The 13,532-nt window shown below is 41.3% G+C and overlaps 1 protein-coding gene across 1 annotated transcript; it reads left to right on the top strand.

Moving 5' to 3' along the window:
* Window positions 1–465: 465 nt before the first annotated feature.
* Window positions 466–13,524, top strand: LOC118962845 (actin-related protein 3B-like; the record flags this gene model as incomplete). The annotated part of the gene is made up of 7 exons (XM_036974664.1): window positions 466–714; window positions 1,498–1,553; window positions 1,990–2,114; window positions 2,378–2,488; window positions 2,872–2,967; window positions 11,476–11,583; window positions 13,503–13,524. Coding segments are annotated over exons 1-7 (562 nt in total), but the record flags the coding sequence as incomplete, so codon positions are not given.
* Window positions 13,525–13,532: the final 8 nt, after the last annotated feature.

Raw genomic sequence — 13,532 nt, 5'->3', positions numbered from 1 at the left:
AGCTTGTTTTTATTTTTTCAATTTTCCCTTTGACTCGGGAAGTACTCTCGCTGTCAAACTACTAGAAATAGAAACATAGAGAAAGAGGCAGAGCGAGAGGGATAACTGGGCCCAACATCGGTCTTCTCCAGCAGGTGGCGTTTTTATGTTTTTTCGCTCACCAAAGCGAGGAGTTTTTGTATGGAGGTCAACGAGAGAGTGTCGAATTTGGTTAACGAAAATGTGAATGGTTTATTTTCTACGTATGGCTTATTTGATCGACTAGAAGTTTCGTAATGCCTATGTTGTTGCGAGTGTACTGATTTAAGTAGGACACTTGACATCCTGGCAACTTTGGAAAAAAAACACTTTATATTGGAGTTGTGCCTGTTGTTGTGCGTATCCGCCCTCTCATTGGCTAGAATGGTCCCACCTAATCGTGCCCCCTCCCCACTGCCTTCCATTTTTGAATACATGTATTTTCATTGTTAGAGCGGCCACTTGAGTATCTGGTCAATATAATAGATACTCTGTAATATAAATAACGGTACAGGGAAATAAGCGAGCACGGGGCAGTGCAATCAGCCGTGTAGCCAACCTTCAATCATACATTGGGTTTAAACTAGCCGATACAGTTGTTGCAAATAATCTATGGTGTTCTAGTATCGATAGGACAATCGTCAACACGAGCATGGCAACTCCTCTACCTCCTTGCGTGATAGATTGTGGGACAGGGTGAGTTTGTTTACTTGAAACAGCTACGCTTGCTCTGAAGATACAGTATGTGATGTGCCTCGAAAATGACATTTACTAACGTTAGGCTATGTTATGCCACCAATCAAGACAACCTTTTTCACCCAAGTGGAAAGCACCTGCCTGCAAAGTTTACTTGAGAATAATATTAAATAATACTATTAAAAATGTTATAATGTATAATATATAATAATACATACTTTCTAATGTTTTTTTAGGTCTATAGCTAAGATGTTAATGTAAATAAAGTGCCATTGGCCACTGCTGTAGTGTCCTCTAAAACTTAGACTATTTTAGCCGTAGAGGAGCCTACTGTTTTCTGAATCCGAAGGCCTGTAAACTCACAGGTGTGATTAACTTGATGAATAACTCAGCCTGTGGGCGGTACATTTTCCAAGATCTCTATGAATTAAACAGCTGCATGTTTTGGCTAACAATATACATTTTAGAGGAGATACATTTTTCCTCCATGATGAATTAGTATGGTTAAACAGGAAGTTTTACTTAATCAGAAAGGCTGGGGTCGAGACAGAACCTGATACTGTAAATGTATTACAGGGAACTAATTGCTAAAGGTTTTGGTTGTTTCTGAAAGGTTAATGGCAAATTGATCGGTAGAGAATATATTGACAAATGCATTCTGCTTAGTCCATGGTACAGAAAATAAATAAATGATTCAGTTGTATATTTGCACAATGCTTAGGGGCAAACATTGTAATCTTTGCTGTGTTATGATGACTTTGTGCTGTTTTTCTTTGAATGCAGATACACCAAGATTGGATATGCTGGAAACACAGAGCCACAGTTTATCATGCCATCCTGTAAGTATACTGTATAGCTTATGTTGCAGATGTTTTAAACATTATCCACTTCTAACTTGAAGATGACTTTATTTATATCAGTTTTGGAGTTTTGGTTTTTGGATTTGAATCAAGCTCTGCCTTGGGAAAGCACTAATTAAAGGCAGTGTAGCCTCCCATCTCATCACACGGCTGTGTAACCTTGAGCAAGTTACTGCACTCCAGCTGTCATTTCACTCATTACCATCAATTCATTTCTCAAGGGAACGGACAACAAATGAGTTTCAGACTGTTTTGATCTGTTCTTTGTTGAACACAGAGTCCTAAAATATGCTTGATAGCTGTGTGAACATATGGGCCTTGGTACGTCATCTGTCCATGTATATCGACTTGATGGACGGGAGGTCTGGAGAAGAATGTAACACCTGTTCGTTACCCTTATGTGTTTCCATTTCAGGCATCGCTATACGAGAGTCAGCCGGTGTAGGAGACCAGGCACAGAGGCGACTTGCGAAGGGAGTGGATGACTTGGATTTCTTTATAGGAGATGAAGGCATTGATAAGCCCAACTATGCAACCAAGGTGATTGATCCTACTCATAGGATCTGTCCCACTGGGCACAGATGTCAGTTCAATGTCAAGTTCAATGTGAATTCCCCAAAAATATTTCACCATGTCATTGGATTTAGGTTAAAAGTTGGGTTAAAAAAATACTAAGTGCCCTTACGTTGTTTCAACGTCATTAGGTTGAAGGTTGAAATGACGTGGAAACAACGTTGATTCGACCAGTTTTCGCCCACAGGGGTGGTTTTGAGTTGTAACCATGTGGCCTTTTGTCTCCAAAGTGGCCCATCAGACATGGGATGGTGGAAGACTGGGATTTGATGGAGAAGTTCATGGAGCAGATCATCTTCAAGTATCTGCGGGCAGAGCCTGAAGACCATAGCTTCCTTATGGTGAGAGACGGTTTATTGTAAAGGTATTATATACCCCAGTATACACCATAACACATATTTTGTTTGTTGTAACATATATGGGAATGAAATAGAGGTATTGGTATTTATTTTTCTATTTTTGAAACTGGTATTTCAGTATTTATAAATATCAATGAATGCACCCATTGCCCATTCTGAATTTAGTCAATGTTTTTCAAAATTAAAACAGTCAATAGGTGCATGGTTTTTGTAAGACCTGCAGTTGCAAAAACCATCACGCGCTATTATGAAACTGTCTCTCATGAGGACGGTCACAGGAATTTAAATTGTATTATTTTGTAGCTTTGCTGTTATTGCTCTTAGTCAGTTGGACTGTATAGTGTTTTTTACGTTTGTGTCCCCAGACAGAGCCTCCGTTGAACACGCCAGAGAACAGAGAGTATCTGGCTGAGATCATGTTTGAGACCTTTAATGTCCCAGGCCTGTACATCGCAGTGCAGGTACAACAGAAATAATGTCCCATTCACACTATTGATCTGCGGTGGTGTTAATGAGGTGTAATACCCCAATGACCCCATTCATGTATGGTTATATACCAGTAGTATATAGTACACGTATTGAGGATGTCTTATTATTATAACAATGTATTTGATATGATCATCCATTCATTCCATGTAAGCCTAGATAGAAATATACAGTACCAGTCAAGTTTGGACACACCTACTTATTCAAGGGTTTTTCTTGATTTTTTACTGTTTTCTACATTGTAGAATAATAGTAAAGACATCAAAACTATGAAATAACACATACATACACACGTGTTAAACAAATGTGTTAAACATGTGTTAAACAAATCAATATATTTTATTTGAGATTCTTCAAAGTAGCCATCCTTTGCCTTGATGGCAGCTTTGCACACTCTTGGCATTCTCTCAACCAGCTTCACCTGGAATGCTTTTCCAACAGTTTTGTAGGAGTTCCCACATATGCTGAGCACTTGTTGGTTGCTTTTGTTTCTCTCTGTGGTCCAACTCATCCCAAACCATCTCAAATGGGTTGAGGTCGGGTGATTATGGAGGCCAGGTCATCTGATGCAGCACTCCATCTCTCCTTCTTGGTCAAATAGCCCTTACACAGCCTGGAGGTGTGTTGGGTCATTGTCCCGATGAAAAACAAATGATAGTCCCATAAGCGCAACCAGATGGGATGGGGTGGGGTATCGCTGCAGAATGCTTTGATAGCAATGCTGGTTAAGTGTGCCTTGAATTTAAAAAAAATCACAGACAGCGTCACCAGCAAAGTACCATCACACCTCCTCCTCTGTGCTTCATGGTGGGAACCACACATGCAGAGATAATCCGTTCACCTACGCAAACATTTTGGCTCATCAGACCAAAGGACAGGTTTCCACCAGTCTAATGTCCATTGCTCGTGTTTCATGGCCCAAGCAAGTTTCTTCTTATAATTGGTGTCCTTTAGTAGTGATTTCTTTGCAGCAACTCGACCATGAAAGCCTGATTCACACAGTCTCCTCTGAACAGCTGATGTTGAGATGTGTCTGTTACTTGAACTCTGTGAAGCATTTATTTGGGCTGCAATTTATGAGGCTGGTAACTCTAATGAACGTACACTCTGCAGGCAGAGGTAACTCTGGGTCTTCCATTCCTGTGACCGTCCTCATGAGAGCCAGTTTCATAATAGCGCTTGATGGTTTTTGCAACTGCACTTGAGGAAACTTTCAAAGTTTTCTGCATTGTCTGACCTCCATGTCTTTAAAGTAATGATGGACTGTCATTTCTCTTTGCTTATTTGAGCTGTTCTTGCCATAATATGGACTTGGTCTTTTACCAAATAGGGCTATCTTCTGTATACCACCCCTACCTTGTCACAACACAGCTGATTGGCTCAAACGCGTTAAGAAGGAAAGAAATTCCACACATGAACTTTTAACAAGGCACACCTGTTAATTGAAATGCATTCCAGGTGACTACCTCATGAAGCTGGTTGAGAGAATGCCAAGAGTGTGCAAAGCTGCCATCAAGGCAAAGGGTGGCTACTTTGAAGAATCTCAAATATAAAATATATTTTGATTTGTTTAACATTTTTTGGTTACTACATGATACCATGTGTTATTTCATAGTTTTGATGTCTTCTCTATTATTCTACAATATAGACAATAGTAAAAATAAAGAAAAACTCTGTAATAAGTAGGTGTGTCCAAACTTTTGACTGGTACTGTATGTTTAAACACTTGATAGATCAGTGGATGCATAAAGATGTTAATGAAGGTGAGGTCCAATTAGAGCTGTTGTGACGATATTACTGCCAAAATGGCAGTAATGATGAAAGTCAAATTCCATGTGATCGCTGAGTCACGGTAATCTCCTCTTATGCACTCTGGACATGCGTTGGTAGTAGAGGTCTTCATGGTTCAAAAACGTTGGACCCGTTCCGAAATTGACCTGAGGCTTTCCCACACAGAACAGATATGCATGAATACATTTTGTAAATATAGAGACCTGTTTCGACAGGACTCAAGGACAGTTAGACCCGTTCTGTATAGACATAACCCGGGCCGAATCGAGTGAGGGATGCAGCAGAAAAGTCATGTTTTAAGATACTTTCTTAACTGGAGCTGATAAAGCGTGAGAGGTGCCGCTCTAGCAGGCGGGAGAGGGGCCCTACTGTGAGCCAGTGACATTTGGAGCAGGGCGGAGGGAGAGAAGAGAGCAGCATCCAACCAATCCGACTCGCGCTATAGTAGACTAATAGCGGCCATAGTTAGGTTATTTATCATGAAAAATGATTACAGAGTACCTGTCTTGACTTCATCAAACTAAAAGTAGCTAGCTAGGCTAATTGAGGCTGCATCTGTGCATGAGCTTTCTCATCATACACAACATAACAACAACAGATCCAATCCAGACCCATGACATTATTTAGAATTCTGGATCTCGGTCTCGGGTATTCGGGTACAGGTGGATCCGTGAAGATCTCTAGTTTGAAAATGGACAGCTCTTTATAAGATGATGATTTATTCAAAGCATTTAAGACATTGCATTTAGAACACCATACACATATTCAAGCTTATGCATACTCATAGGCCTATACAGTGACTTTGGAAAGTATTTAGACCCCTTTACTTTAAACATTTTTTGTTCTGTTACACTACAGCCTTATTCTAAAATTGATTAAATGTTATTTTTTTCCTCATCAATCTACACACAATACCCCATAATGACCAAGCAAAAACAGTTATTTTAAAACATTTTTTCAATTATTATTTTTATTTATTTATTTATTTATTACATTTTCATAAGTATTCAGACCCTTTACTCAGTACTTTGTTGAAGCACCTTTGGTAGCAATTACAGCCTAGAGTCTTCCTGGGTATGACGCTACAAGCTTAACACACCTGTATTTGGGGAGTTTCTCCCATTCTTCTCTGCAGATCCCCTCAAGCTCTGTCAGGTTGGATGGAGAGCGGTGTTGCACAGCTATTTTCAGGTCTCTCCAGAGATGTTCGATCGGGTTTAAGTCCGGGCTCTGGCTGGGCCACTCAAGGACATTCAGAGACTTGTCCTGAAGCCACTCCTGCATTGTTTTGGCTTTGTGCTTAGAGTCGTTGTTCTGTTGGAAGATGAACCTTTGCCCCAGTCTGAGGTCCTGAGCGCCCTGAAGCAGGTTTTCATCAAGGATCTCTCTTTACTTTGCTCCGTTCATCTTTGCCTCGATCCTGACTAGTCTCCCAGTCCCTTCTGCTGATAAACATCGCCACAGCATGTGGGAAGCACAGCCGCGAGCTGCCCAGTGACGCGAGCCTACCAGACGAGCTAAATCACTTCTATGCTCGCTTCGAGGCAAGCAACACTGAGGCATGCATGAGAGCATCAGCTGTTCCGGACAACTGTGTGATCACGCTCTCTGTAGCCGACGTGAGTAAGACCTTTAAACAGGTCAACATACACAAGGCTGCGGGGCCAGACGGATTACCAGGACGTGTGCTCCGGGCATGTGCTGACCAACTGGCAGGTTTCTTCACTGACATTTTCAAATTGTCCCTGATTGAGTCTGTAATACCAACATGTTTCAAGCAGACCACCATAGTCCCTGTGCCCAAGAACACAAAGGCAACCTGCCTAAATGACTACAGACCCGTAGCACTCACGTCCATAGCCATGAAGTGCTTTGAAAGGTTGGTAATGGCTCACATCAACACCATTATCCTAGAAACCCTAGACCCATTCCAATTTGCATGCCGCCCAAACATATCCACAGATGATGCTACCTCTATTGCACTCCACACTGCCCTTTCCCACCTGGACAAAAGGAACACTTATGTGAGAATGCTATTCATTGACTACAGCTCAGCGTTCAACACCATAGTACCCTCAAAGCTCATCACTAAGCTAAGGATCCTGGGACTAAATACCTCCCTCTACAACTAGATCCTGGACTTCCTGACGGGCCGCCCCCAGGTGGTGAGGGTAGGTAGCAACACATCTGCCATGCTGATCCTCAACATTGGAGCCCCTCAGGAGTGCGTGCTCAGTCCCCTCCTGTACTCCCTGTTCACCCACGACTGCATGGCCAGGCATGACTCCAACACCATCATTAAGTTTGCAAACGACACAACAGTGGTAGGCCTGATCACCGACAACAACGAGACAGCCTATAGGGAGGAGGTCAGAGACCTGGCCGGGTGGTGCCAGAATAGCAACCTATCCCTCAACGTGACCAAGACTAAGGAGATGATTGTGGACTACAGGAAAAGGAGGACCGAGCACGCCCCCATTCTCATCGATGGGGCTGTAGTGGAGCAGGTTGAGAGCTTCAAGTTCCTTGGTGTCCACATCAACAACAAACTAGAATGGCCCAAACACACCAAGACAGTCGTGAAGAGGGCCTATTCCCCCTCAGGAAACTAAAAAGATCTAAGATCCTCAATGGGTTCTACAGCTGCAACATCGAGAGCATCCTGACTGGTTGCATCACTGCCTGGTATGGCAATTGCTCGGCCTCTGACCGCAAGGCACTACAAAGGGTAGTGCGTACGACCCAGTACATCATGGGGGCTAAGCTGCCTGCCATCCAGGACCTCTACACCAGGCGGTGTCAGAGGAAGGCCCTAAAAATTGTCAAAGACCCCAGCCACCCTAGTCATAGACTGTTTTCTCTACTACCGCGTGGCAAGCGGTACCGGAGTGCCAAGTCTAGGACTAAAGGGATTCTCAACATTTTTTACCCCCAAGCCATAAGACTCCTGAACAGGTAATCAAATGGCTAACCGGCTATCTGCATTGTGTCCCACCCACCACCCGCCAACCCCTCTTTTACGCTACTGCTACTCTCTGTTCATCATACAGTGGGGCAAAAAAGTATTTAGTCAGCCACCAATTGTGCAAGTTCTCCCACTTAAAAAGATGAGAGAGGCCTGTAATTTTCATCATAGGTACACTTCAACTATGACAGACAAAATGAGAGAAAAAAAATCCAGAAAATCACATTGTAGGATTTTTAATGAATTTATTTGCAAATTATGGTGGAAAATAAGTATTTGGTTACCTACAAACAAGCAAGATTTCTGGCTCTCACAGACCTGTAACTTCTTCTTTAAGAGGCTCCTCTGTCCTCCACTCGTTACCTGTATTAATGGCACCTGTTTGAACTTGTTATCAGTATAAAAGACACCTGTCCACAACCTCAAACAGTCACACTCCAAACTCCACTATGGCCAAGACCAAAGAGCTGTCAAAGGACACTAGAAACAAAATTGTAGACCTGCACCAGCCTGGGAAGACTGAATCTGCAATATGTAAGCAGCTTGGTTTGAAGAAATCAACTGTGGGAGCAATTATTAGGAAATGGAAGACATACAAGACCACTGATAATCTCCCTCGATCTGGGGCTCCACGCAAGATCTCACCCTGTGGGTTCAAAATGATCACAAGAACGGTGAGCAAAAATCCCAGAACCACACGGAGGGACCTAGTGAATGACCTGCAGAGAGCTGGGACCAAAGTAACAAAGCCTACCATCAGTAACACACTACGCCACCAGGGACTCAAATCCTGCAGTGCCAGACGTGTCCCCCTGCTTAAGCCAGTACATGTTCAGGCCCGTCTGAAGTTTGCTAGAGAGCATTTGGATGATCCAGAAGAAGATTGGGAGAATGTCATATGGTGAGATGAAACCAAAATATACCTTTTTGGTAAAAACTCAACTCGTCGTGTTTGGAGGACAAAGAATGCTGAGTTGCATCCAAAGAACACCATACCTACTGTGAAGCATGGGGGTGGAAACATCATGCTTTGGGGGTGTTTTTCTGCAAAGGGACCAGGACGACTGATCCGTGTAAAGGAAAGAATGAATGGGGCCATGTATCGTGAGATTTTGAGTGAAAACCTCCTTCCATCAGCAAGGGCATTGAAGATGAAACGTGGCTGGGTCTTTCAGCATGACAATGATCCCAAACACACCGCCCGGGCAACGAAGGAGTGGCTTCGTAAGAAGCATTTCAAGGTCCTGGAGTGGCCTAGCCAGTCTCCAGATCTCAACCCCATAGGAAATCTTTGAAGGGAGTTGAAAGTCCGTGTTTCCCAGCAACAGCCCCAAAACATAACTGCTCTAGAGGAGATCTGCATGGAGGAATGGGCCAAAATACTAGCAACAGTGTGTGAAAACCTTGTGAAGACTTACAGAAAACGTTTGACCTCTGTCATTGCCAACAAAGGGTATATAACAAAGTATTGAGATAAACTTTTGTTATTGACCAAATACTTATTTTCCACCATAATTTGCAAAATAAATTCATTAAAAATCCTACAATGTGATTTTCTGAATTGTTTTCTCTCATTTTGTCTGTCATAGTTGAAGTGTACCTATGATGAAAATTACAGGCCTCGCTCATCTTTTAAGTGGGAGAACTTGCACAATTGGTGGCTGACTAAATACTTTTTTGCCCCACTGTACCTGAGATCAATTTAGAGTCTTATAGCGAAAGGTCTTATTTACTTATGTAAATTAGGTATTTCTGTTTTTATATTTTATAAATGTACAAACATTTCTAAAAACCCATTTTCACTTTGTCATTATGGGGTTTTGTGTGTAGATTGCTGAGGATTTTTTTATTTAATACATTTTAGAATAAGGCTGTAATGTAACAAAATGTGGAAAAAGTCAAGGGGTCTGAATACTTTCCGAAAACACTGTATACGATATGAGCCAAAGCCCGAAAAATAAACCTGAATGAAAATAATGATTATGGCATTAGATAATACATAACCTAATAGCCTACTGCATATTATGCAAGGTGGAAAAACATAAAAAAAAACATATATAGATTTAGGATGTTTTTGGTATATGACTGTTCTAGCCTATACTTCAAAATTAAACAAATTCTAGCAATCACCTTTGAATCTGGACTGTACTATTCATACTGGTTGAACTGGTTACCTTATGATACGCTCCAAACATCAATCCATGTGTCTGGCAGAGAACATATAGGCCTAGGTGATGCTGTTGGTTCATTGATTGTGCAGGGCGGCTTACAGAGTTAGCTTACAATTATAGTGAATTTGTCCATCTCCTCTCCTTCATTCCTTTTTCAAGCACGCAGAAATAGGGGCTGTCAACAGTTTTAGTTAATTAAATGTGTTGCGTTATGAAAACATGTTACTATCGCTATTCCCAAACAGATTTAATTTGGTTTCCCAAATGAAGCACTGGGTAGCTGCAGGAACATGGTTGGAGAGCCCATAGCATAGAGAGTTTGGGTGGAATATCACCTGTCGTGCAGTGAGAGGCTGCATGCTCCTCAGACATTGGTTGATGCGTGAAGTGAAATAAGTGTTCTTATAAGCCCAGACATTTCTATATGCAATCCCGTGTGATAGCAGAGTTTTTGATGGTTGCCACTAAAAAGAGGAGGATCCCAGCTGCTACTATATTTAGATCTATTTCTCAGCTGCTCTGCTATAAAACCGGACTAGCCTCAGCATGATTTAAACTGGGAAAGCAGCCTCTATTTGCTATTCGAGTGCATACGGATGATGTCTTTTTTCCCCTGCCCCCTGTTCCTACAACACAAGGTTGATGATACCTTAATTGGGGAGGACGGGCTTGTGGTAATGGCTGGAGAGGAATAAGTGAAATGGTATCAAATACATGGTTACAGTTGTTTGATGCCATTCCATTTGCGCTGTTTCCGTACATTAATATGAGCCGTCCTCCCCTCAGCAGCCTCATGTTGTTCCTACTTATTTGATATTGGGACATTCTAAATATTTTTTTTCCTCCATATTAGTTAAGACAAGATTAATTCGAGAATAGTCTGATGGTTGAATATATGACCACTTGATGAGAGAACAGGGTGTGCAGCCTGAGGCAAGGAAGCTTTTTTGTGACTTTTTGTTGCATATAGTAGCATCATGCAGCCCAAATATGTTTTGATTTTTAAGACAATCTAAGATTTGTATCATTCATATCTAAATTAGCCAATTAACTCAAAATCTAGTTTAGCATATAGGACCTGTTTCAAATGATCACTTTTACTCTCAAAATTGCTCCGGAATGGGAAAAATATCCTTCCTATTTTATTCCGCCAAGTTCAATTATATTCTTCTTACTATAAAATCATATAATATAAAATAATGTCACGGGACTTAAAAACATATCTTGTCTGCTAAATTAACTAGTCTACAGCCTATGGCAGGACGCATAGCCAGATAAAATACAGTAGGCCAACTCATATTCTGTTCTTCTGAAATACATTTTCTTCATATCATAATGTTTCTTTAGACTTGCCTAAAATAAATAATGGATTTATTGTGATGGTTTCATTAAATGGGTTTATTAGACTTTTTTTCAATGTAGATATTCCAAAGGCATACATGTATGCGTGGAGGCTTGGAGATTCTAAACATGTTTACAATATTTCATGACCGCCACAGCCCTAGGTCTAATCACATTGAAATCTGTCTCTCAGTGATTGTACTGGTTCATTTCAGGCAGTTCTAGCCCTGGCAGCATCATGGACGTCTAGACAAGTAGGCGAGCGAACACTGACAGGAATCGTGATTGACAGCGGAGATGGAGTCACCCACGCCATACCTGTGGTAACAAAAGCATATCAACGTTTTTTTGTTGTTAAAAGACACTATGACAAAGTAGGTCGCAGGCCTAATAGGTCATAGAGGCTTATAATCACACTTGTCGTGAAAGCTTAATGTTGTCTTATGTCACGTTAAACTGTTATGAAACCGTCCATCAACATTGGGGTTGCCATAATCTTCCATGACAGAAGTGCTATGCCAACCTTATGAAGGCATTATAAACCTCAACATTTGTTGGCATTCCTCAAGAAAAGCTAGGCCATCTTGGTTGCTTAGCTTTAATTGTGGGAACAAAACAGAAATGTCTTTATTGTGAGTGGAAGCAGCTAGCAAGCCCAACTTAACTCCTTTATTGATCTGTTTTGATTGTGTGTCTGTCCAAATTCAAAGGAATGTCAATATACAACATGATCCAAGGCATCGTGGGTTAATGGGAGGATCCAATGAGGAAAGGCATGTAAGGGGACGTTTTATAACCATCCTATCCCTTCCCTGATAGAAACATCCCTGTAACATGGGTTGAACTCCCCCACCCCAGGACATGCTTCAACTCTTTGGTATTTTGACCAATTAGATCAGCTCTGAAAAAGATCTGATGTGATTGGTCAAAAGACCAATTAGTGGAACAAATATCAGAATTGGGCTGCCTGTGTAAACGCAGCCTAAGACTCTCATACTGTTTCTCAACAGACCAAGGTGGCTTTTCCCTCCTCCAGGTCAAAGCAAATTCCCTTGTGGGCCTTCGCCATATTGCTTTTAGCTATACTGTCTTTTTAAATCAGGGTTGCTGTCTGTCTTTTTAAATCAGGGTTGCTGTCCTGTCTTTTTAAATCAGTGTTGCTGTCCTGTCTTTTTAAATCAGGGTTGCTGTCCTGTCTTTTTAAATCAGTGTTGCTGTCCTGTCTTTTTAAATCAGGGTTGCTGTCCTGTCTTTTTAAATCAGTGTTGCTGTCCTGTCTTTTTAAATCAGTGTTGCTGTCCTGTCTTTTTAAATCAGGGTTGCTGTCCTGTCTTTTTAAATCAGTGTTGCTGTCCTGTCTTTTTAAATCAGGGTTGCTGTCCTGTCTTTTTAAATCAGGGTTGCTGTCCTGTCTTTTTAAATCAGTGTTGCTGTCCTGTCTTTTAAATCAGTGTTGCTGTCCTGTCTTTTTACATCAGTGTTGCTGTCCTGTCTTTTTAAATCAGGGTTGCTGTCCTGTCTTTTTAAATCAGTGTTGCTGTCCTGTCTTTTTAAATCAGGGTTGCTGTCCTGCCTTTTTAAATCAGGGTTGCTGTCCTGCCTTTTTAAATCAGTGTTGCTGTCCTGTCTTTTTAAATCAGGGTTGCTGTCCTGTCTTTTTAAATCAGTGTTGCTGTCCTGTCAATTTTAAAATCAGGGTTGCTGGCAGAGAGGAAACAAGGAGAAGTAGCCACTTTAGCTTATTGAGACGCACCACCTGTGCACATGACTCTCCTAAATATAACTCCCTCTCTGTAAAAGTGATATGGCATGAAGTTCTGTGTCTGTTGTTTATGATGAGTAAAATGCTGTGTCAAATTCAATGATTGCTGGGATCCCGTATGTGGACTTTTTCTTTATGGCTATATATAAAATAGAATTGGATACCATAAAATAGAATACTATACAGTGAAAACAAGTGCTGTACCCATATTGAGATATATTGGTACTTGTTAACGTAAAAGTCACAGCACGTTCATAGACTTGTTCAGATGCCTTCTTCACTGTCAGCTGTTTTCTAAATGTTTTCTAGATACATATTGCAGCTTTAAGTGTTTCATGTTGTGCAAATTCATAGTTATGCTGCAGGTATAGAGTAACTCTTTGAGACATGATCAGGATCATATTATGTTAACCTGTTGTTGACTTGATATTTAGGATTCTTGACTGTTTGAGTCATTGTGACTTATGTGTCCTGTGCTAGGCTGAAGGCTACGTCATTGGGAGCTGTAAT

Source organism: Oncorhynchus mykiss, unplaced genomic scaffold (genome assembly GCF_013265735.2).
Source record: "Oncorhynchus mykiss isolate Arlee unplaced genomic scaffold, USDA_OmykA_1.1 un_scaffold_799, whole genome shotgun sequence".
Classification (NCBI taxonomy): Eukaryota; Metazoa; Chordata; class Actinopteri; order Salmoniformes; family Salmonidae; genus Oncorhynchus; species Oncorhynchus mykiss.
The sequence above is the reverse complement of the archived record's forward strand: the minus strand, read 5'-3'. Positions and strand labels throughout refer to the sequence as shown.